The following is a 26,268-nucleotide window of genomic DNA, read 5'->3' as shown; positions in this document are numbered from 1 at the left end:
GAATCGTCTCCTATCATTCCATAAAAAGTCCTTCCATGATGGGATTCAGACAGCTTTGAATCTTATGTCTGGGATTGAAGGGTTCTGGTCTTTGCCACAAAATGCATGCAGTTCTCAACTCTCTTGCCTTAGGCAACGGGCAGGAGGAATACCATCTTGCGGGTTAGATCCCTGTCCGAAGTCTTCTTCAGGGGTTCAGAGGGGGGGAACATCTCAACCTGGAGAGGACTATGGTCATATCCCACTCTGGGGCCCTCATCTTTCATGGGGGTTATTCCTCAAAATTCTTGATAATGGTTGACAGCTCCCAGGACATGGAGAGTTCTATGTCATGCAGCCAGAACACCTGAGTGAGGGTGGCCCTATAACCCTTGACTGCAGCAACCAAGAGGGCTTCTCCTGTTGTAGGTGCATGAGAAAGTCTGCTACTTTCCTTACATGATGTCTGACAGTTCCCTAGATCTCGACGGGTTAATGCTCCTCAGCCAGAACACCAGTGAGAGGACCACTTTGCACCCTATAATGGCAGTCACTGCAAAACGCCTTAACGTGCCTTGGGAAAGCCAGGGAGTCTGCTACCCTTCACTGATTTCTTGGGGGATCATGACCCCTCTGACACCTATGACAGTACAGGTATTATCCTACTTACAACGGGGTTAGGTTCCAAAAAACTCATCATTTGTTGGAAAAAACATATCTTGAATATAGCCTAGCCTACACTAGGGTATTCAGTACATCTATAAATACATATATGGTAGCCTAGCCTACACTATAAAGTATACTCTACACATATACGGTATAGTAATTATTAATATCAGCTAATTCTGGAGGTTCATGCAGACTGACTTATGATAATTCAATACAAAGAGAAACTGAATAACAAACCAGAAGTAGCTTAGCCTACACTATAGTATAACGTAGTGGAAATATATATACGGTTGCCTAGCCTACATTATACTGTACAGTACTCTATATTCACATATTAATCAACATAACGGTTATGCATCTTTTCCTTGGATCTTTTAACAAATTATGCTTTACTTCACTATCCAATAATATTGTATATATTCTTATACTGCTTTTGTATTATAAAATATGATCACAGCGATTAATGTTTTGGTTGGAAATCGATTATGCGGCAAGTATATTTCGAAATATTTAACTCAGTTCAGAGCACTTTTCTTACTTCTAGTTAGCGTAAATGAATCTCTAGATACTTTATTTATATGGGACAAGGTTATTTTTTGTTATACAAAGTGTTTTTAAATCGAAATATAACTTACAATACTGTACATCTCGTTGTGAAATTAATTCAGCTTTTTTTTTTTTCGTCAATAGATGACGTTGGCCATTGTGGGCATGTTTGTTTTGTGTGAAAGAAACCAAGATTCCTTTCACTATTTTCACTTGATTTCATCATAATACAAGGTTTACATATCTTTTATTGGTGTGAAAACAGCAGTAATATGTGTTCTTTCACGCCCCGTAGTTTTGATTAAAATACTTTTCTCTCCAATTTTATTTACAGTCGAGTTTCATCCATGTTCCCGATGCACGATAATTTATAGTCAATAGCAGCTGGAACATTGTTTTCTCAGCTTCAGCTTCAACTTGCAGCTTAAATTTAGCAGTATATTTCCTTGCCGATCTTTTCTCCATAGTGAATAAGGGTATAATGTAAAAATACATCAGTTCTATTCTACTTAACGTCATTTGTAACATAACTACAGTAATTGTTTACTACCATATGATGGTTGACATACAAGCAAAACAGCTGTTGTTATCCGATTCGGTTGTTATTAGCAAAACAGCAATTTCTCATTCAGTTGTTTATGGGTGTACACATTTACGCAAGTATATAACGTTACTAACAATACTTTTATCATTCTCTTTTACTTTTTTAACTAGAAGATGGATAAACAGATAAAGGAAAAGAAGTTAGTCTATTGTAATCTGGTCTCTCTGGCTGCCTGATTGTATGCTGCTGCCTGCGCCCGCGCAAAATTTAAAAACATTTTCTGAATATTGTCGTATCGGTATTAATTGCTAACCCCATCGCAAAATCGAATCATCGTAAGGTGAATTATCGTAACTCAAGCACTACCTGTCAACCTCCCCTGGTAGACCCAAACAAAGGAGGATCTATGGGTGTCTGTGCTGGCTGCCATAATGTCCTTCAAAAAGCCCCTCTTTCTAAGGAGCTGTTGGATAACCTGTAACTGTGACACCTGAAGTTGGCTGCATGCTAATGGCACCTTTTGCTGTGCTCCTGCACCAGAGGGTTGGGAGGCTGAGGCAGCTTTAACGGAACGTCTATCAGAAGGCACTGCAGTTCGGCATATCACTAAGCCCGTGGTCACAGGGTGTCACCAGGGTCATCTGATGGTAGAACCTGTTCATTACCCTTCACAGTTGTCTGAATGGAGGGAAGGTGTACGTCTATATTTTCCCACAGATGTTGAAAGGTGTTCTGCATCACTGCCCTCTGTCAGTTCCTGGTCCTGAGAGGATGACCTCTCATGCCTTCTAACTGCCAGGTCTCACGGGGCTACAGAGATTGTCCCTCCCTGTTTGTTGACGTGGCCTACCTCCGTCATGTTCTTGCCTGTCATGACCAATGAGTGACCTACTAGAAGGTGCTGGAAGTGCTGTAGAGGTGCCATACCACTTTCATCTCCATGAGGATGGTGTGCTCCTCCTCCTTTGGATGCTGCCAGGTCTCTTTCATCTGCCACTGGGAAAACCAGAGGTGTGCCCTGCCCCTTGGAACCAGTTCCTCAAATGACCCAGGAGGATGTGCTACTTCTTTGCATGTTGGGATGTCTCAGTGACAAAGGCACTGGGTATGTTCAGCAGGGTGGTTTCCTTCTCCTGAAATGGAAAGGCCCTTACCACTTCCATGTGTACCATAATTGCCAAGCATTTGTCCTTTTTCTTGGGGGTCAGCTCAGACTTATGCAGGTTGACTACTATGCCCAGTGTCTGGCACAGGCTCAGGATCATGTCCCCTCCCTCTCTGCCTCCTCCTGAGACAAGGAGAGGATTAGCCAGCCATAGAAATACTGCCTCAGCTGGATGCCCTTGGAGTGTGCCTGGGAGGACAATGGCTGGAACCCTCTGGTGTAGGGTTGGGGAGCCATCACTTGGCAAAAGCAGTGAGCCCTGGACCGGTACATGATTACCTTGGGGATGAAAAAAAAAAGTTAAGTATACCTTAGTTTAACCAGACCACTGAGCTGATTAACAACTCTCCTAGGGCTGGCCCAAAGGATTAGACTTATTTTACATGGCTAAGAACCAACTGGTTACCTAGCAATGGGACCTACAGCTTATTGTGGAACCTGAACCACATTATACTGAGAAATGAATTTCTATCATTGGAAATAAACTCCTCTAATTCTTCATTGGCCGGCCGAAGATTCGAATGCGGGCCCAGCAGTGTGCTATCCGAGAACAATACTGACCTGTCCAACAAGGAACTACCTTGGGGATGAACCTTGTGTACTTCCTGGAGGCCATGTGGAAGGGTGTTTGGATATAAACATCCCGCAAGTCTGCCAAAACCATGAAGCCCCCTACCAACACTGCCTGGGGCATTTTCCTGGAGAAGGAAGTCTGTTGTAGGAACTCACAGTGTGCTGACATGTCTACCAGTAGCTGGAGCTCCCTATCCTTGTTCCAGTGTTCCTCTGGGAGGAGGACTCGCTGATATCTCTGGTTTCATTTGTTGTTGCTCTGCCTCAAAACAAGACAATCAGGGAGGCAGGAGGTGGAACAGACCTGACACAAGATGAACTCCAGTCCAGGTTGGATCTGCTCCTTGAGTGGGATGTGGGTCAACTGCTAGCGAGGCTTTCACTACATTGAAGGACAGTCAATATCCCTGCCTCCAAACAGGCACTGTCCACTCCACCAGTAAAGGCACACAAGGCACACAAAACTACACACTGTGCTACTGGAGGAGATGAAGATTGGAGGCAGCAATCCTCCTGACAGAAATAATGTTAAGGGCATTCACACCCTACACATACAAAGACAGCTTACAAAAATGGGAGATAACTCAGTGACCATGCTAAAGTGGACATGACTGCAAGCACAATGGAAGAGTAAGGCCAGCTCAGGTCACAGGCTAATGTAGGCCTACTTGATAGCATTTTGTTTTCTGAGATGATTCAGTAACAGCTGAAGTGCGCCCAGCACAAGTAACTCCATCTATGAAAGCACGGGTTTGTATCCATATCAGAACAACCAGTATTTTACCATTTCAAGAACCTGAAACATACCAGAGGCATCTCTAATTGAAAATGTGCATTTCCAGAATTTTCAGAAGTGACCACTGTAGCAGCATCTTCTTCATTGAGACTTTCTTCCTTAATTGCTAAAGGGGAGCGTGTGCGGATGACTGGCCCTTCATTTGCAAGGAAACTTTCTTCACTTTCTAATACCACAGTCTGACTATCAGTAGAATTGATGGCATCGGATTCCAGCGTCGTAACATCCACTGACTTTCTCTTAGATATGTGATTTTTCTTGGCTAATGTTTCTGTTAGTCCATAACAACAGTAATTATCATAATCTAAATCCGACTGATCTGGCACCTCAATTTTAATGTTCTCTTTCACTTTATACTCTTTGGCTTCCCCAGGAGGAGTGGCAGTAGAATCTTGATCTTTTAACCTTTGCAGTCGACGCCACACTGTTGTTTTTGCCACCTGCAATTATTCAGTTTCATTACTACCATTATAAAAAAAACATTAATACACTGTACTTTAAACAGGGAAAATGAAAATCAGCAATTATACATATGCTTTTCCTTATGTTAGAGTCCTTCTATGAAGTTTTCCATCATAAATCTATACTTTATACATTATATAGTAAAGTCCTTTAATCTGGAGTTGAAGGGCCTAACTAAATTCAAAACCAATAATAATGCCTTGCTAACAAGTGCCCGTTAACAAATATTATTTACAGACAGAACAAATATTAATTACCATTGCACTTTTCAGACTGCTCTAATCATAGAATAATACTTAACTTACCATTATACATCATATTATGACATATAGTATTTATTAATACTGTATAACATATAACTTGTCAAACTCCATATTTACAAAAAAATATTAATACAATATATTTTCCTAAATTTTGGGAGGAAGTACATACTTTTGACCTAGCTTAAGTTAGCCTACCTTGAATGATGTCGTCTTCTTTTAAGCTAACTTATTTTTCTTTCTACCAAAGAACTGTACTAGTAATTTTGTCACTATCTAATAAAACAGTATTTAAATGCATTATCTGTATTATAGTTCCCCATTAATAAGATTTGGTACTAAATATTAATAAACACACAGCCTGGCTTGAAAGCAATTGCATGTGTTAGGCAATTATGAAGTAAAGAAACCAACAGCAGTAAATTATACAACACAAACATGTCTATCATCATAATTTCTAATGTGGTTTGTCCTTTCCTAATATCTTTATACTGTACATACTATGCACAAAAATTTTCGAGAGAATCTTATGAATATCTTGTGAAGGGTTTTATCCAGACGGGTATCAATTACCAATTTAAGGCCCTCTCGTTTTGATGGCACACATTTCAGATAGGCCATGAATACAGTCAACTAACAAGGTACTAAATTCCTTGCTTATGTCAATAGAATCATTCTGGAATTTAGGGAATATACTGCAAGGGCAGAGAGAGACAGAGAAAAGGTGCAAAGATACAGCATTGTTTATAGGCTACACACACAGTCAAGATGAAAAACAAACCCCCTCACAATTTACAGACAAAGCACAAGGTATAGAGTAGCCTAGACTTTTTATCTAAGTTCATAGATCCATTGTCAGGACACTATTGTATAAAAACCTGCACATAAATTCATGAAATTCCTGTATCTTAACTAATTTTTATTTTACCTCATACTAATTTCACAATACTTCATAATTTGCTATCAATATACAGTATACCAATTGTTCATAACCATTTTCCTTTATTTTTCCTTCTGACATAAAATATACTTACAGTAAGCCTATGTCTATACACAACAAATCTTCCAAGTCAGTTCAGAAATTTCCCAGAAAATTTAAGATGACCAAATGTATGAAGAGAAGGATGACAATGTAGAAATTTGGTGATTAAAGGTAATTAGCAGAAATGAAAAATGCTCTACCAGACAAGCAGTTGCACAAACTTTTTCTGTTAACAATAAGAACTTTTATGGCCTTCATTTTTTTTTATAATTGTGGTTTTGGAGATTGTAACAAAATTACAGTATTTATTTCAAAACCTACTGTAACAAAATTACAGTATTTATTTCAAAACCTACTGTAACAAAATTACAGTATTTATTTCGAAACCTACCCACACAGCAAATACTGAGTTTCACAGTTGTAATCGATTTGTTTAGTAAGCTGCCCATTTTCTATCTTCTTACTTAAGGGAAGCTTGAGTGAGTGTCTGGTTTTCCCGTCATCCTTTTCTTTTCCCACTAGAATGTGGGGGAGGATGGGAGGGGAGCTTATGAATGTCTGGTAAGAATTAAAAACAATTTTATTATGAAGATTCGTATGATTTCAATACAACTTACCAAACATTCACTTTGCCAAATTGCACAATGATGTGAATGGAAGGTTAGATAACCCTTATATCTTAACAGCCAAAAAACCCTCCCAACTGGTAAGACGAAAGGAACACCTTTCTTATGAAGACTATCGCCTGATAAAGAATGTTCAGATCTAGCACTTCCGGTATCAAGAGTCCTTCATCAAAGCTTATGGTACTATTGGGGCTTGCCAGCTGAAGTATCCACTATAATGAGAATATCCCTCTTACATAATGAGTTTTAGTTGTACAAACAAGATAGACAAAACTATCTAATCAATGATCACAAACTTTTTCAAAATTGAATTTTACCTGTAATTTTTCTGATGCTTGCCCCAGAGATAGACCTTCTTTACATGCTACAACAGCTTGCTGAAGAGAGCCCTCACTGGGTCTCTTAGAACGAAAGATTCTGGTAATGCAAGAGGCAGGCATTTTACCCTCACGTACAAGTTGTTCTTTCAAACGAAACACAGTAGTTTTTGGTATCTGTAAAACAAAATAAAATAAACTTAATCTTACACAAATATAGCTAGGCTAATATAATTTGCAGTATAATTTAGTCAGTCTATGCAATATGACAAATCCTACATAAATATAGCAATTTTCTTTCAAAGATGTATAAATACAATTTCAGCAGCAGAAAAACCCACAGAAGACCATTATGTCAAGGTTCTCCCAACAAAACTCAATGACACAACATGGTAAATGCCAAACAACAAAACAGCTTTTCAGTGACTGCTAATACCTGCTGTCACCAACAAATTATTTTTAATCTAGCAAATATGTATCTTCATAGAGTTTCCCAATGTGACAAAATAAACTAAGAAACAACTAACAACAAAATAACATTTCAGCTGCTATAAACTCTAACCAACAAGCAACTTCCACTCACTTTGTAACTATGTACCTCCTGACAGAGATTATTATTAAATAATAAATAATGTAAATTTCCCTTACAGGGAAGATTAAAATAAGATGGGAATACAACAGGGTCCACTATTAAGCAGATCGAAGTTCCTGCCATTTCTTTCTAATTTACCCCTCACACAGTTATAAAAAATATACAGAAATCATTCAAAGAGCACATATCTCTGATAGCATCAACCACTCGGCTAACATTTTATTCACCTCATGTTGATAGAGTTAGTTACCTGGATCTGGAGGACATCTGACTTCAGTGATAGACGTCAATGACTACATGTACGGTCTGGGTGCATAGTTAAATTTCTTACAGGATGGAATAATTCAAATAAAATACTGGATCCACATCTTAATCTGGACTGATAACAAAATCTAATAACATCTTGCTTGGTCCACAGCTCACCTCTCAAAAATCTGAATGAAAGCAACAACTGATTCTTGTGATATCTTACAGTAAGGCAAACAAATATAAAGCAACTAAACAAAGAATCAGACAGGTAACTCATTTAAGAATTAATCATGGCTGCATAATAATTTAGATGCCAAAATTTGTTACCTGTACCAGCTATTTACATATTTTTCATTCTTCACTGTGGGGATACAAATATGTTTTCGAACATTTTGTGTTCCATAGTTCTAATTCTATCTTTACTACAATCTTAAATGTCCAGTTAGTAAAGCATCCAAAGAATGTTAAAAAGGTGTGGCTACAGAATGCCAAGATTTGTGACTAGAGTGGTTTGGGAGATTAAAATGTAAGTGAGAACAGGGTAGAGAGATGTGGTTTCCAACAGCTGAAAACAAACTGAGATCTAATATACTGAGAAGGCATGACCCAATTAATGAGAAGTTAACGTAAATGAATTCTACATAGCTGTGTAAGCTTTCTAAACCTTTCTAACTTAAACTATGGAAGCAGCACAATCGAGACCTGCAGGAAACACAAGGAAAAAGGTTATAGGTGAAGATCCAAAAGCAAGGAGAGCTCAGGCAGAAAGTGCAAAAGCAAAGAAGAGTGGAGAGAACCCACTTTAGGCCTAGCTCCGTTAAGGAAAAACATAATATAAAAATGTTAATGATGATGTCACTTGTGTAATCTTACCTATATATACAGTAAACCCCCTATATTTGCGGTCTCACTATTTGCGGATTTCTCTGTGGAACATATCTACCCATTATTCACGGAAAATTCACCCATTCGCGGTATTTTTCACTGAGAAATATTCACTAATTACTGTATTTTTATATTTTCATGGCTAAATGCACTTTTTGTGATAAAACTATTAAAATACTCAGGTGTAAGCATTTTTAGAGGGTTTTTTGTGTTTAAACTATCAAAATAGGCAGTTCCAAGTGTTTTTAGAGGGGTTTTAAGTATTCGCTGATTTTACCTATTTTCTGGGGGGGGGTGTGGTACGCATCCCCCACGAATACGGAGTTTACTGTAAATCTTTCTACCAGTATCATCTGTAAATCACCAGAATTTGGAAAAAACACATGGTACTACTATACAGGAAATACTGTATTGTTTAATTAAATACCATGACAGCACTTCCCATCACTGTTTCTGGGAAATATTAATGAACTTGCAATTCCTCTTTTAATGTGCAAGAGAAATATAGAGGAACAAGTAGCTCAACATGAAATAAAAGATGGCAGAAATACAAGTTATTTGTATGAAATACCAATATTATAGATCACAACTACTTACTTTAGTTTCTTTGACAATTTCAATCAGCGACTGGCCACTACACAACATCTCTTTGGCTCGTATCACATCATCTTGGCTGTAGCTGTAAAAACGCTGACTTTCCTTGGGAAATATATTATCTTTCTGACATTTTCGCCACAGAACTGACTTTGGTATGTTATACTCCTTCGCTGCCTTCATGTAACTTGTACCAGCTGAAAAATAAATTTAAAACAAATTTCAAGTTTCATAAAAAATAATGACCATTTTCTCAACAATATTAACCCTTAAACGCCGAGCCTCTATTTACAAAAACGTCTCCCGTATGCCGGCGGCGTTCGGTGAGTTAGCACCGAAGCGGAAAAAAGTTTTTCAAAAATCACAGCACGCTTAGTTTTTAAGATTAAGAGTTCATTTTGGCTCCTTTTTTTGTCATTGCCTGAAGTTTAGTATGCAACCATCAGAAATGAAAAAATATCATTATCATATATAAATATTGGAATATATGACAGCGAAAAAAACTCTTATATAATTGTATACAAATCACACTGTAAGCACAACGGTTAAAGCTAATGAGTTAATTTTTTTAGTTGTATTGTACACTAAATTGCGATGATTTTGGTATATAACAAATTGTAAAACGATCAAAGCAACACAGAAAAATATTATCACAAAATGATGCATGAATTAAGTAACGCTGGACGTAAAAAATGTTTTTTTCAAAAATTCACCATAAATCGAAATATTGTGCTAGAGACTTCCCGTTTGTTGAAAAATGAAGCTAATTGATTGAATATTACTAGACTGTAAGTGTTTTAGCTTACAATTGCAGTTTTGACCATTTCTGTCGAGTTAAAGTTGACCGAAAGTCGAATTTTTTCTATTTATCGTGATTTATTTCAGAACTGATAAAAGCTACAACCATGAGTTATTTTCTGTTGTATTGTACATGAAATTGCGCACATTTTCATATATAAAACTTTATGTAATGACTAATATAAAACGGTGCAAATATTACGACAACGAGACGAAAGAATTTCTGAGATGTTCGCCAAGTTATTAGCATGAGACGTAAGGAAAATTTTTTTCAAAAATTCACCATAAATCGAAATGTTGTGCTAGAGACTTCCAATTTATTGCAAAATGAAGGTAAACGATTGAATATTACTAGAATGTAAGAGTTTTAGCTTACAATTGCGTTTTTACCATTTCGGTCGAGTTAAAGTTGACCGAAGCTTGAAATTTTGGCAGTTATTGTGATTTATGTGAAAATATTTCAAAACTGATAAAAGCTACAACCATGAGCTATCTTCTGTTGTATTCTACATGAAATTGCGCACATTTTCATATATAAAAGTTTATGTAACGACTAATGTAAAACGATGCAAACATTACGACAACATGACGAAAAGAATTTTTTGAGATGTTAGAAGCGAGTTACGCCAGCGCAGACGTAAGGAAAAAGTTTTTTTTGTTCAGAAATTCACCATAAATCGAAATATTGTGCTAGAGACTCCCAGTTTGTTGCAAAATGAAGGTACATGATTGGATATTACTAAGAGTTTTAGCTTATAATTGCGTTTTTTTACCATTTTGGTCGAGTTAAAGTTGACCGAAGCTTGAAATTTTGGCAGTTATTGTGATTTATATGAAAATATTTCAAAACTGATAAAAGCTACAACCATGAGTTATTTTCTGTTGTATTCTACATGAAATTGCGCACATTTCCATATATAAAACTTTATGTAACAACTAATATAAAACAGTGCAAACATTACGACAACGTGACGAAAAAATTTCTGGCGGACGTAAGGAAAAAGTTTTTCAAAAATTCACCATAAATCGAAATATTGTGCTAGAGACTTCCAATTGGTTGCAAAATGAAGGTAAATGATTTAATATTACTAGAATGTAAGAGTTTTAGCTTACAATTGCGTTTTTTTACCATTTCAGTCGAGTCAAAGTTGACCAAAGGTTGAAATTTTGGCAGTTATCGTGATTTATATGAAAATATTTCAAAACTGATAAAAGCTACAACCATGAGTTTGTTTCTGTTGTATTGTACATGAAATTGCACACATTTTCATATATAAAAATTTATGTAACGGCTAATATAGAACAGTGCAAAAATTACGACAAAATGACGAAAGAATTTCTGACATTTTCTGCAGAGTTACTGCGCGGGCGTAAGAAAAATGTTTTTTTCAAAAATTTACCATAAATCGAAATATTGTGCTAGAGACTTCCAATTTGTTGCAAAATGAAGGTACATGATTGAATATTACTAGAATGTAAGAGTTTTAGCTTACAATTGCGTTTTTCGACCATTTCGGACGAGTCAAAGTTGACCGAAGGTTGAAATTTTTTGTAGTCGACGTACGGTACGTCTACTTGGCACCCAACAGACAATTTTAGTCGACGTATGATACGTCCAGTAGGCGTTTAAGGGTTAAAGTTCTTTAGTACCTTTACTCAGATAAACACTTCTAATTCCCAATGAGTAAGGACTGCACCCCAACTAGGGATAGACTACCACATCCTCAATAGACTTCCTTTTCCTTCACCCGTGCATGATCTTTTTCTCATTCATATATATATATAGTTCCTCGTTGGACGAATCGGTATAGTTCTTGGCTAGCACTCTGCTGGGCCCGCGTTCGAGTCTCTGGCCAGCCAATGAAGAATTAGAGGAATTTATTTCTGGTCATAGAAATCATTTCTTGGTATAATGTGGTTCGGATTCCACAATTAGCTGTAGGTCCCATTGCTAGGTAACCAATTGGTTCTTAACTGCGTAAAATAAGTCTAATCCTTCAGGCCAGCCCTAGGAGAGCTGTTAATCAGCTCAGTGGTCTGGTTAAACTAAGGTGTCCTTACTTACTTCTCATTCATAGGAAGGACAGACAGGAGGGCCTAGTTGTAAGTGATTCCACGCAAAGCAATGGTTTACATGCAAAGAAAAATTACAAACGTCTTAAAAATGTTCAAGGTTTCAAACACAAATATAAAACTTCTACCTAAACATCCCAAATAACCACACAAGCTGGGAGGTAGAAGAAGTAAACAAGCCAGCTCCAAGTGACATGGAATCATAAGAGAAGTAAGATACGAAACCTCAATCAGTGGGAGTGGTCTGTCCAAAATATGACTAATGACTAAAAATGGTATGGTCTAAGCCTGAGACTAGCAGAACTACTGCAGATGACCTGAATGCTGTCCTCTAGGACTGTTGGATATCCTGAATAATGGTCTGTCCTGCTAAATGGTAACATGCAGTTGATGATATGAAAGTAAGTTAACTTCAAGGAAAGGGAGCAGGGCAACTGTACTTTTCAAGTAGCCATCACAGATACAATAAAAATCACAATTTTTAAAAGTAAATTGTATTTTTCCTAACTAAACAAACCTGAGGTCCTTTACATTAGGAATTGCCTATGGCGAAGCTGGACAAAGCTGTTAAACTCTTGAACAAGGTGGTTAGTCAGCAACTACTGTCAGGTAAGCGGGAATACCTGCCTGCCTGGATGTAAACATTCCAGTATGCCTTTCAGCCCAGGTTCAGATTGAGGGGTGGCATGAGGCAGGCATAAAAATGTAATGTAAAGGACCTCAGGTTTATATAGTTAGGAAAAATACAATTTACTTATAAAAACTGTGATTTGTTCCGACATGATATACAAACCATTGGTCCTTTACATTAGGGAAACTCACTGGTTGGAGGGAGGAATCTGAGCGAGTCTCTTGAACTGACTGGAGTTCTGCACAACTGGGCTACTCCACCTGGTCGAAAGAGTGAGGAGGAGTACCATGTGTCTGACATATTGATCGGAGTCTAGGAACTGCAAGATCAAATGTCAGATATCTGGACCTTTCCCATGAGTGTGGAATCACAACTCATACAAAATAGGCTGGGAAGAATCTCAGAGTAGGAGGCAGTAAGGAAAGCCCAAAACAGGGTTTTCTTTATGCCAGAGTCTCCTTCCTCCCCTTGCTAGAGGAAGGAGTGGAATTGCTTCTATGATTCTAGAAGAAAAATAGAAGGGGTGCTCGATGTGTAGTCTTACCACATCACACGCCAGATCCAGCAAGTGTCGGTTCGAGTCCCATTGTCATCCCAAAGGAAGAGAAGTAGGAGGACGGGGAAGGAGGAGGAAGAGAGGCCAGTCACTCTTGGGATCCTTCTCACTTCCAGAAGGTCCCACTTCCAGAACCAACACCTTAGGTGAGATGCTACCTGTCCTCTTGAAGGAACTGGTTAAGAAAACACAACTTGTTGAGCAGCCACCACAGGACCAAGAAAAAAAGGTTCCAAGGGCCTTTGGGCAAGACCAAAGGTAGAAGACAAGAGTGTGGTCTCATAGACCATATCTTGCTTCCAGACCGACAAACTTCCGGAATGCGAGGGATGGACCAAGCCATTGACTTTGTGAGCTCTTGGGTGGATTGTACAAGTATCGTCATCACCAGCTGCCGAGTACTTCCTTCGATCGCTTCACGAAGACAAGGAGAAAGATATGTCCTTAGACACTTCTTCATTGGGAGATAGTACTTGTGAAAATGTTGACAACATCCAGGTTAGGAATGTCCAGCCTTTTCAGAAAGTACCACAGCTCCCTAACAGGACAAAGTAGTGATTGATCTGAATCATCGATACAAAGTCCAAGGAGGCGGGGAACGAGAAGGACTCGAACCTGACAAAAGATGCAGATGAATTCAGTGTCTGCTATGGCATCCGCAAAGGAGTCGAGGTATTGATCCCCTTCACCTGTTCTTCCATCTTCTAGGCCAAGGCCGCAGCGAGATGAGAGTTGGTCCTAAGAGGGCACATCTCTGTCCAACGACCCTCATAAGGGCGCGTGCAGAGTACAAGACAGGAACCCTAAACAAGAGTCATATGCCACCCAGGGATCAGTTCCCCTGGGGCAGCAAGACCGAAGAAGCTTCTCATCGGTAGCTAAATCTCAACTGAGGAGAAAAATGCTACTTCAGATAGAAGACTAGGTCACAAGGGCCTACGTTCTTCACAACTGAAATGGAGAAAAGCAACCCTCAGCGGAGAAGACTAGGAAGTCCAGACTTGCTGAAGAGCGACTCTGACCCGAGAAGAAGTTCCGTCGACGACACCAACCAGCGAAGACAGACCCAGTCCCTGGAACAGTGCTGCAGAGGACTTCAAGAGATATCCAGCTATACCCGTTGCTGCTCGGTGAGAAAGCCTATGCTTGCAAGGAAAGCTGGAAAGTCTCCCAGTCCTGAACACACAGGGATGTACTGCCTGATGAACCACTTCTTGGGTAGCTGCCACTGGAGGATGGGTTAAGGAGAACTCTTCTTGATGCCTCAGAAGCAGAGCTATCAGGTCGGGCAAAAGGCGAAGTCTTCCAGCATTTGTCCGTAACTTGGGGTGAGCAATGCTTGTTGAACCCCTAATGAAACAGACAAATACAGCAGGAAAAACGTAGACACTCATGTTTCCCATAAAGACAGCATGCCTCAACATAGCTGCCCATGGGTGAGGTATGAAGGAGAGAGAAAACTACCAACATTTGCTGTGCCAGGAGGCAAACAGAAAGATGGTAGGGATCTCTCAGTCGAGCAGTCTCTTCGTGAATTTTCATGAAGAAAAGAGTGAAGAGCACACTCCGTCCCGATCACTCAACCGAGGCCGAGCTTGCCTACCAATACATCCCCACCAGGAATGTATCTGGCTAATTGAACTATCAAGTGTGCTATAGAACACTCGAGTACCTGAAAAAGTCAACAGATGACACAGGAGGGAAAAAGCAATTCCCTCTTGTTTGCTGACGTATGCCACTACTGTGGTGTTGTTGTTCAACAAAACCACTGAGTGTCACAAAACCCATCCTGAAATTCTTGGAAGGCCAAAAAGCTGCCTTGAGTTCAGGATGTTGATGAGAAGGTATTTATTGTCTCGGTCACATACCTTCAAGACAAAGCCTTACAGGTGTGCGCCTATTCCTCAATTGGTGTATCTGTGAGTAAACACAGCGTGAGGAGAACATGCAAGCATATTCGAAGGTTCCTTTTCAATCAAGCATTAGCCTAACTCTTTCCTCATACTTTGAAGAAGAAAGAAAGATGGAGGACTGGAAGCAGACCTTCATTCCCCACCATGGGGAAGCTTCTGCAAGATGACAGGATACCAGGACGATTAGCTCTAGTTGAGCTGGCATTTCCCGAATTGGGAGCACGGGAGACGAGGCAGGATGGAAGCTTGATGAAAAGAATTGCACAGTTCCCAAGGGAAATAGACACTTCTCCTGAAGAAATCCATTTCCAGGTCTCGGCAATGTCACTGTCAGGTCCAGAGACTCGACAAGTATCATTTCATCCAGGCATCTGCAGTAGGAGAACTTCTGTCTGGTAGATACTTCTACCTCTCTTCCCTTCTGCCCTCCTTCCGTATGGAAAAGAGGGTGGAAAGAGACACAATTATGTGCACTTTCCCAGAAGGGAAGAAGAGGGCTGTGTGTTTCCGCGATCTTCTTCCGAAGCCTAGGACTTCTTTAGGAGTTGAGGAGGGCTGGCTTGAACTTAAGGTCGAGCCAAGATGACGAAGACCCAAGGGTCTTGGCCATTGTCCAAAGGACAAGGCAGTGCCCTGGCATGTACCTCAATTACTGCAGTATCTGGCAAATCTCTGAAAGAGAAAGGCAGAAAAAAAAAAGTATACCTTAGTTTTACCAGACCACTGAGCTGATTAACAGCTCTCCTAGGGCTGGCCCGAAGGATTAGACTTATTTTATGTGGCTAACAACCAATTGGTTACTTAGCAATGGGACCTACAGCTTATTGTGGATTCCGAACCACATTATAGCGAGAAATGAATTTCTATCTCCAGAAATAAAGAGAAAGGCAGAACAAAGTAAAGGTTTGTTCATAAGGGTTGAGCCAACTCGGGACTTACAAAACCGGAGATCCGAATTACGACAAAGTCCTTCTTCTTAGCACCAGAATTGCCCACAGATTGCCACCTGGCATAGGACGACCAACCCCCGGACAGGACCAGTCTCCAGAAGGCAGGGTTCTTTCCAGGAATGGTCGCATCCAAGGAGAGAAAGCCTAAAAGTGAAGGTTCGTGGATCCATCAAGAGACTGCCTGGAGGAAACCAATAGGTGTCCTCCACAATCGCTGCCTCTTGTTGCAGAAGAGAATACCCTTCACAGCAAGGAGAAGCAGAGAGAGAACCCAGTCCAGACACAACAACCTGCAGTCTGCAAAACCCATCCGAGGGAAGAATAATTCGTACTCTGTCGAGGCGGGGAGGAGCTTGGTGTCTCAACCTGAATGAACTCCTTGTCTGAAGAAAAGTATTCATCTGGTCGAGAACGTTCTCGCAAGCAAGAACCACGGTGGCCCCCAAAACTCTCAACCCCTTCAGGAACTGCAAGGGTTGCGAGTGATGAAGATTATTCATTGGGGGAGCCGCAGTCCTGTTCCGGAGATCCTTGCACTGACAAATCAGCGCAAAGTTCTTCGAGAAACAAGGGTGATCACAACTTGAAGAGGAAGACCCTCGCTGCTGCCATAGCATGAAACTCCTGTACCTCTCTACCCTGGAGGGAGACCTTGACAGATCCCAAGAAACCCTCCTCGGCTACCTGGTTGTACTACAAGACGATCGGGGGACAGACACCAAAAGCATGCCAGGTAGCTGAACTCCAAAGAAAGACGAATTCATTGGAGTTCTCTCTGTCCGTCTCGTGCCTCTCGGAACAACCGAGAGGAAAAGAGAACAGGTGAGGAGAAAGAACACCCTTACCTCTCCTGGCAGTAAGACCAACAGGAGAGGCAGACCATGAGCGATAATTAACCGAAGGTGATTGCCACATGGGGGAAGAAGAGCGCTTGTGCCATGGCAAAGCACTTTTCCTGGGAAGAGCAGAAAGTCCACTCAAACAGTGCCGAGAACCCGATTCGGAAGAACCGAGCAGGGCCGAGCCAAGCCCCGCCGAACAGAGCCAATCATGCGAACGCAATCCAGACTGAGTAGTAAGTGGTGGACCGGGAGGCAAGCGGGGCGAGCAGGCCGAGTGAGCTAAGCTAAGCTAAGCCGAGCGAGTTAAGCCAAGCCGAGCCGATTGCTCAAACATAATCGAAGGCTGGACAGGGTGGAACTCGTTTGCCATGAACTAGCGCTAATTTCCTGAACTCTAAACTCCTTCAAGGCCGAGGTCCCTTGAGAAGAAGGTTTAAAGGAGAATTCTGAGACTGCTATCCTCCATGCTCGAACCCTAAGGTTCAAGACACGAGGATTAAACCCAGCCAGGCAACCGAAACAGTTGGCAGGCAGTATCGAGACACCCGGGAGTGTCGGCACTTTCTCTCGTCCTATGCCTCTTGCTAGGAGAGCGCTCATGATTCAAAGAATTCGAGCGACCTTTGAGACTCCCAAAAATCAGGAGCAGCTGCTTTTGGCTTCCTAAGAAATCGAAAAGAGCCAGGTACAGAACCAGTCTTAGACGCAGACTTCTAAGACTGGCATGGAGGGCGCAGCCTCGCTCTCGCGGCTCCCGAAACGTGAGACCCCAGAGAAGAATGCAAATTGGTTCCTGCCTGAGGCCGGGAAGAGCCAATAAGAGAAAAATGCCTCCCAGGAGAGAGGCAGTCCCTTAGAAGTGCCGCAGGACTCCCATGGCAAACCTCTTCCTGCTTCTTCTGGTGTTCGAGCCGATAGGATCGAGACACCAGGTTGGGAATTTGTCTGAGTACTGGTAAACACTCGGGGAGCGCTAGTAGTGCTGGCAGTAAGAGCCGAGCTTTGTGCAGCTGACTGTGGTTGTCACAGAAAACAACATGGGTACCTTCAATTTAAAGGATAGTCAAGTCTAGGATGAGTAGCTGAAGAAGTCAAAATGTTCTAGAGAACTTCAGCCTTTCCATGTCTACAGCTATTCCCTTGCCCTATTTTGGAATAATGGAAATTGCAATTTTTTTTCACAGGTATCCAAAACTTGGCAAGACTTGGCAGAGTCCTCTCACCTTCAAAAACTCAGTTGTATTTACTATAAGAAATGAAGGAAAGTTTCTAATACATGACTACATTTAGTTCTTTCTGACCTGGGGATGCCAAAAACAGGGCAAAGAAAGTTGTCTTTTGCTGAAAACAGTTCATAAGAGGCAGGACATATTGACAAAAAGGCTAAGATTTCTTTCATGCCATAAAAAAGTCCAAGTTATTGTTTCTGAATTCATGCAAATATATTAGATCTTTAATGATAAAAGAACATAACATTACATTACACATACAATAAAGCAAGTTAACTCTAGCATAGGCAAAAATATAATATATATATCCTATTCTTGAATATTCACTATTTCAATTATAAATAAAGCCAAACTCTATAAGGACTACAGGTTATCCCAAGTAATATTAAAAGTTCTCTTCAGAGTCTGCAAATTAATCTTAATATCTCTGGTTATGGCAACCTTTATACTAAAACGAAATAAAGAACACAAAATCTTCCTTTGTACTGTATACAAATTACCATTCACTACCAATAACTCTATAAATAATATATGCATGACATTTAATCATCTACTGACAGAAAAGAAATCATAGTCCAAAATCCTGACAAAATCAGTGGACTACTAAGCTTCAGAAAATATGAAAATGCAATACATAGCCTAAAACTTTACCTCTTACTAACTGTTTAGCTTCTTCAATAGCTTTGTTGTCATAGTCCGGAGGCTTCTGAAGAGATGAAATACCAGCTATCTTGGCACTTACAGAGAGAGTGGACTTAGGAACACCCCATCTCCCTGCTATTTCTCGTAATGTGCCAGTCCCTGCTTTCAAATCTTCTATTGCTCTCTCTAAATCTTCAGGCCTAGGAAAAAAAAATTTGTTACTATCAATCTGGATCAACCTTTGTTACTATCAATCTGGATCAACCAAGTTAGTAAACTTGAATACAAAAGAGGGGGCATATGTATGATCACATTCTGGAAACAGGGTGCAGGCAATCAACCAATAAGTCTGTAAAAGCTAAAAATGATGTATATAACAGAATGGAAACCAAAATCTTACTAGCAGCCTTCCTTACTCTAGCATCTTTAAGAACAGAAATTCAAAGGTTTGTAGAAAAAGTACTTTGTATCTATGTGAATTGGAACTGACTCTCAAGAGTAGCTCCACTTCATCACCTGTTCCACCTCTATATGCTTTCCTTTCAAATGAAAATCTATGCATATGAGCATCTGATCAACAGATATGAAAAAGGAGCCTCAAACTAGGGCAATCTGGCATTATACAAAACATCAAAGCTGTTTTCTATAAGTTTAGTGTTGATACAAAACTAAAACCCATTGCTTTAATACAACAGAATACCTACTTATATTCTTTATTTTTTCTGAGCTAGCAGCCAACCCCCTGCAGTCAACATCATTGAAAATATAATTACTGGTAGACTGGAGACTTGTCACTGAAATGTTTATGCAACTACATTCCAACTTGCTTTTTCCCATTCATTGTGTGCTATTGTTGATTTTCGTGTCATTAATTAGCAAACTGATATCTCAGAGTCATGATATGATGAAATTTTTGGAAGTTCATCACAGTAACACATAACTTTAAAATATATACAGGGACACAGAAATGTATCTATTTCCCAAAACAGAAGGAAGATAGAATCTTCAATTATATCAGCTGTGGGTTATTACTGCTGTGTCAGCTACAAAAGAAAATTTGTAAAAATACAAGAAAAAGAAAGGCAACCATGGCAGAGAGAAGCACAGTAGTACTATGACAGGGATGACACCACCAGGAAGATGCAACTGAATCAGTCATGTACGCAACCAACCTAAGGATTAAGATCACTTGTGTACATAAGCTGTAAATTTACAACTAATACCGATACTGATAAATGACTTCATACGATGGTTTGTCCATGGTTGGAAAGGTTTGGCCACTTAAAAATCTAGCAGTGAGATTAAAATATATGAACATCAATCACCAATGCCAACAACTTCCTTACAAGTAATAAGATGAGGATAAGATAAGTGGTAGTCTTAAACACTAACAATATTATCTAGCAGGTTTGGATGGATGGATGGATGTATGATATTTAGGGCAAAAGCCCAGGCACTGGGGCCAACAAGGCCATTCAGCGCCGTAATGGAAAGAAAATAAATTATGTTAAAGTTATGAATTCATGAAGGAAATGATTAATAAATAAAATGAAGTGATGTGACCAATAAATAAATGGTATGAAGTTTAATGAATGATGTGCTATATACAAAAAAAAAATTAATGTCATTAAAATTCTACGTGATGTAATAAATTAAATAAAATTAAATATCGTTAAAAATTTTAATACACTTTAAAAAGAGATGATAGCAGAAATATCTGCTTCATCTCCCAAAATATCAGACAGGGATTTACCCTGAAAATATCTCTCTCTTTGGTTAAAATATCTGGGGCAGACCACCAGAATGTGCTCCACTGTTAGTGTCTCGTCACAGTAAGCACACTCTGGAGGGCTGCTTCCTTCTAAAATAAACTGATGGGTTAGGCGAAAGTGTGCCCAATCCTTAATCTCGTTAAAATAACCTCTGTTCGTCTGTCAAGCTGGAATGACGAAGACCACGGTAGTAGTACATTATCCCTAATATTTCTATATTTCTTATTATTGGCAAGAAGGGGAGAAGTCCACCTTTCTTGCCATTTACTTTAAAACATAAGATCTAATGGGACCTTTTAGATCTGTATGAGGCACTTTTCTAAAGAGGTTTCTGATAAAATACTAGCAGCTTTCGCTTCCCTGTCTGCCATCTCGTTTCCATGAATCCCCACGTGAGAAGGGACCCAACAGAAAGAGACTGATTTACGTCGACAATATATATGGAAAAGCCACTCCTGAACTTTTTCAATTAATGGATGAAAGCTATTAAATTTTTAATAGCTTCTAAAGTGCTTCTAGAGTCTGAGTATATGACAAAATTAGAGTCACTACTTTGAAAAACTAAATCTAGGGCAGACACTACGGCTGTTAATTCGGCAGTAAATATTGATGCAGAGTCAGGTAATTTAGCTGTGTACGCTGTATCACCAAGGATAACAGCGCAACCAACACCACTATCTGACTTAGATCCATCTGTATAAATTTTTGTAAAATTAGTATGGGTAACATCGTGCTCTAAGAATTTTCCCCTAATCTCTTCTACAGTGCAGTCCTTTTTGTTAAACAGTTTCTTACATACTGATGCTTCTGGGATAAGCCATGGAGGATTTACAGGATATTCTACTTCCAGGACTTTCTGGGATTTAAGGTGATTATTCCTAACATCCTCATTCAGTCGAATTTGGAATGGTTTAGAAGCTCTTGTACCAGAAAAACTTCGAGAGTCTGTTTCCTTTAGTGCTTGAAAGGAGGGATTTTTGGGAGCACTTTTCATTCTAGCCATGTATCGCAACCCTAGCTCTTGCCTTCTTAGATCAAGGGGTAAATGATCTGTGTCGACATAAATGCTTTCAACAGGCGAAGTTCTAAAAGCCCTGAGCATATTCTCAACCCCATGTTGTGTACAACATCCAGTTCCTTTAGCTTGGTTTTACAGGCTGAGGAATAAATCTGACAGCCATAGTCTAACTTAGATCGACACAGAGAGTCATATAGCCTCAGAAGGGATTTCTTATCAGCCCCCAACTAAATCCAGAGACAACCTTTAAAATATTCATAGATTGTTTAACATTAAACTTTAGGGCATTTATGTGGCTAGCCCATGTTAATTTATGGTCAATAGTCATCCCCAGAAATTTAACTTCACTCTTCGTAAGGAAGGATGGACCCTTTTAAACTAAGTGTGGGAACCTCTTCCACACGCCGGCACCTGGTGAATCTTACTGCAACTGTTTTGGAAGAGGAGAATTTGAAACCATTCTCATCAGCCCACTTAGTAATAGCATTAATAGACCTTTGCAAATGTTTACATACGGACAAGGAATCATATCCTGTGCAGTATATTGCAAGGTCATCGACAAAAAGCGAGCATTTAACAGGGGCGAGATTTTTTCAATCACGCTATTTATTGCCACTGAAAAAGTGTTACACTTAAAACGCTTCCTTGGGGAACTCCTTCCTCCTGCATAAAAGGTTGGGAGAAGGAGTTTCCCACTCTTACCTTAAAAAGTCTGTCTGATAAAAAGGAATATATAAACCTGACCATTCTTCCACATATGCCCATCTTGTGCAATTGTTTCATGATGCCAATTCTCCAGGTAGTGTCATATGCTTTCTCCAAGTCAAAAAATATGCCAATGGTCTGACACTTTTTGGCGAATCCTTGCTGGATTTGGTTGGTCAGCCTCAGCAAGGGATCAAGGGTGGAGCGGTTTTTCTGAAACCAAATTGAAATGGCGATAGTAATCCTTTGGTCTCCAGGTGCCAAACCAGTCTAGTATTTATCATTTTCTCCATCAGCTTACATACACAGCTGGTAAGAGCTATTGGTCTATAGCTGGTGGCTTGGGAAGCATCTTTATTAGGCTTTTTAACGGGGACAATTATGGATATTTTCCAGTCCTTGGGTAAAATTCCAGTTTCCCATATTTTGTTTATAATCTTCAGTAAATATTTTTGGCATCATCTGGGAGGTGTTTCAGCATTTCATATATGATTGTATCCTCACCTGGAGCTGTGGATTCACTTGAGGAGAGCGCCTCACGAAGTTCTCTTAGGGAAAATTTGTAGTTGTATGGTTCAGATTTTCCCGAATCAAACTTCAGACACATTTCAGAATTCCTAATTCTTTGAAATTCTGGACAATAATTGTTAGGGCTGGAAACTTTAGAAAAGTGTTTTCCTAGCTCATTGGCAACTTCAGTGGGCTCTGTGATTAGAGTGTCATTTATTTTTAATGAGGGCAATGGTGACGCTACAAATTTTCCACTCAGTTTCCTTATTTTGCGCCACACCACTCTTAGTGGGGTCTTGGAGTTTATTCCATTAATATAGTAAAGCCAACATTCTCTTTTGGCTTTCTTATAAAAGCGCCGCTGCTTGGCTAAAGCACGTTTGTAGATTAATTTAGACTGAGGGGAGCCACTAGTTTTGTAACGTCTGTAGCATTTCCTAGTCACTTTTCTCAGAATACCACATGTCTTATTCCACCAGGGAACTGCAGGTCTACGAGGTTTGCCTTTTGTTTTTGGAATCGAGCTTTCAGCACTCTTCAAAGTAGATTCAATAAAGTAATCATAGGCATCTAGATGAGAATGAAAGGACTCAAACTCCTATCTAGATTGACACCCTTACTAAATTTATCCCAGTCTGCATCCTCTACCTTCCACTTAGGTAAAACTTCAGATGGAGCATTCAGAGCATATTTCAAATGGATCGGGTAGTGATCACTTCCATTTAAATCTTCATTAACAGACCAATTAAAATCAAGGTGGATACTAGTTGAAGAAATACTAAGGTCCAGTGCAGAGAAATGATTATCGTGAATGTTGTGGAAAGTCATTGACCCATTATTATACAGGGTAACATCATTCCTGTCAATAAGGTCTTCGATTAATTTCCCTTTACTATCTAAAACCGACTTCCCCAAAGGGGTTGTGGGCATTAAAATCACCTAGCAGAAGTAAAGGAGCTGGAAGTTGGTCAATTAACGACTGAATATCTCAATGTTAAAATCAAGGTCTGGTGGAAGGTATAAGGAGCAGATTGTTATCCTCTTTTCCAAAATGACTGAAATAGCGATAGCTTGTAGAGTTGTATTTAATTGTATTGTGGAGTGCTGTAGAGATTTATTAATAATAATTGCAGCACCTCCATGGGCACGATCACCAATTGGGGATATGATTTAAATATTGAATAATTTAGTCCAGGATTATAAACAGAGTTGCCTAACATTGTTTCCTGTAGGCATATAATCCCTGGATTAACTTCATGCATTAAAACTTTAAGGTCTTCTGTACGGGCTCTGAGACCTTTACAGTTCCACTGAAGAATATCGAGCAAGAATGCTAAGGTGGTAAAATGTGCTACTTCCCACTCCTTGGAGGGGAAGTACTGTTCCTAGGGTGGAGTGGGAAATTCTCCTTTATAAGAGATTGTTTTCTTAATCCCTTTTCATCTGAATTGGTGTTCAGGGTCTTTGGTTGATCTTCATATTTTTTATTATGAACCTGATGTTCAGAATTATTGCTGTGGTTCTGTGCACCACTAATCCTATTTGTCTTAGGGCGGCAAGACTGAATTGAGCTCGGATGTTTTTGTTCTGAAACTACTTTTGGAACCACCTTTCTAGGAGGAGAGATGTCTTCCAAAACACTGAACCCATTTGAAGTTTTTATTATAAAATCATCATTATTTGGGGAACTATTTCTTGTGCGTTTCTTGGTAGTTGCAACCGTAGTTTTATTATTATTTTTGTTTGTGGCTGTGGCGATTGATGGCTCTGAACTAGCTCTATCTAATTGGGATTGTTCCTTTAGCTTATTTTGGTTTGAAGTATTTTCAGAATATTTTCCTGAATTATTGGCCGATTTTGGCACCCTTATTTTGGAGATGAATCGACAGCTGTGGATGTGGTGGAAGATAAATTTTCTGTGCTTTTGGAAGTACAATTTTTGCTACTGGACTTCAAAGCACTTGCCGACGAAAGTTTCTCACCAGTTTGGAGATTTTCATTATTATTTATGGTTCGAGAAATACCAGGTTTGTGATATCTTCCATCAGTCACAGTTATTGGTGGCCTTACATTGTTAGAAGTTTTCATAAGTTTTATTACAGAAGCATACGTAGTGTTGGCACTTTTGTTTGCCCCCATTACCGTGCGCTTTGCTTCACTAATGCTAATATGTTCATTATCTGCCACTGCCAACACGTCTTGTTCAAATTTATATCTGGGACAAGCCCTAGAGTTTGGTGTGTGATCACCCTTGCAAAGAAAACAGTATCGGGCTGCTTTGCAATCATCAAAATTATCGTGCTCTGCAGAGCACACAGGACATCTTTTATTGTTATCGCAAGAGTTTTGAATGTGGCCATATTCAAAGCATTTGCGACACTGTCTAGGACTTCTTTTATATTTTTTTAACCTGCATCCTCTCATGGCCAACAATGATGGTATCAGGTAGGTAATTGGAGGAGAAGGTTAAAAGGATAGCTGCATCACCACCCAGTTTTTTTACATGAGATACACAAGGAGGGCATCGATGGAGAATCTCCTCCTCTTTAAAACATGCAGATCTTTTGAGTAAACTACTCCTTTCAGTGTATTAAAGAATCTGTGAGATGAAATAGATTCAATATTTCCACTTTCAGGAGGTTTAAAGTTAGCTAACAGAACTGCTTGAGTCTCATTTCCGGCTTTTATTAGAAGATTCTTTCCATACCGTTTCAAATTTCCAATGGGAATGGAACCAACCTTGCTCTCAATGCAGTCAGCAGCTTTTATCAAATTTTCCCTCCCTCCTTGTAGATAGCAACATGCCATAGAGGGGGAGGAAGAGCTCTGGTACATGGGACTGGTCCATGTTCTTCAGCCTTTGGAACAAAGTCAAATGGCTCATCATTCAAGTTTTCACTGAAAACACTTTTGTGCTGACAACTGAGTCATTTAGAATGTGGCCATGGAGTCTCTGTTGTGCCTCACTAGCTTCCAAGGGAGAGGAAATTTGATAAAAGCACAAAATGACTGCTTATCTTTTCTAGAACTAATTTAATTCTTTCCACTTTGCCGAATTGCTTCACTACACTGTATAAACATTCGTAATCTAATGATAAGTTTACATTAGTGCAATAAAGGACCCTATTATTTGAATCAAATCCACCAGATTTATTAACACCCTGGTGTCTCAGTGTTTGGTTCTGTCCAACAGCCAAGCCCGTATCCATGTTCATGCCAGAAGTCGTTGCCAGTGCCGTTAAGTCATCGGATCCAGGGGAGGGAGAACTAGAAGCCAAATCCATAAGTTTAAACCAGTCCACATGCAAAGGTCCAAAAGTGCACACCGACACCCAAGAGCCCCGCACAGACCCGACAGCATATCAAAAGGACAAACTGGGCAGCTCCACT

General features: G+C 39.7%; 1 protein-coding gene across 3 annotated transcripts in view; it reads right to left on the bottom strand.

Annotated features, from left to right (window-relative positions):
• LOC136826033 (uncharacterized) overlaps window positions 1-26,268 on the bottom strand; it is a 106,477-nt gene that overhangs the window by 4,395 nt on the left and 75,814 nt on the right. For all 3 annotated transcript variants that reach the window (XM_067082901.1, XM_067082902.1, XM_067082903.1), the window contains 4 exons: window positions 18,883-19,073; window positions 9,243-9,436; window positions 6,920-7,096; window positions 4,284-4,712 (listed from right to left, as the gene is read on the bottom strand). In XM_067082901.1, the coding sequence (XP_066939002.1) occupies window positions 4,284-4,712; window positions 6,920-7,096; window positions 9,243-9,436; window positions 18,883-19,073 (991 nt within the window). The remainder of the gene's footprint in view (window positions 1-4,283; window positions 4,713-6,919; window positions 7,097-9,242; window positions 9,437-18,882; window positions 19,074-26,268) is intronic.

Source organism: Macrobrachium rosenbergii, chromosome 40, assembly GCF_040412425.1.
Source record: "Macrobrachium rosenbergii isolate ZJJX-2024 chromosome 40, ASM4041242v1, whole genome shotgun sequence".
In the NCBI taxonomy this organism is placed as follows: domain Eukaryota; kingdom Metazoa; phylum Arthropoda; class Malacostraca; order Decapoda; family Palaemonidae; genus Macrobrachium; species Macrobrachium rosenbergii.
The sequence above is the reverse complement of the archived record's forward strand: the minus strand, read 5'-3'. Positions and strand labels throughout refer to the sequence as shown.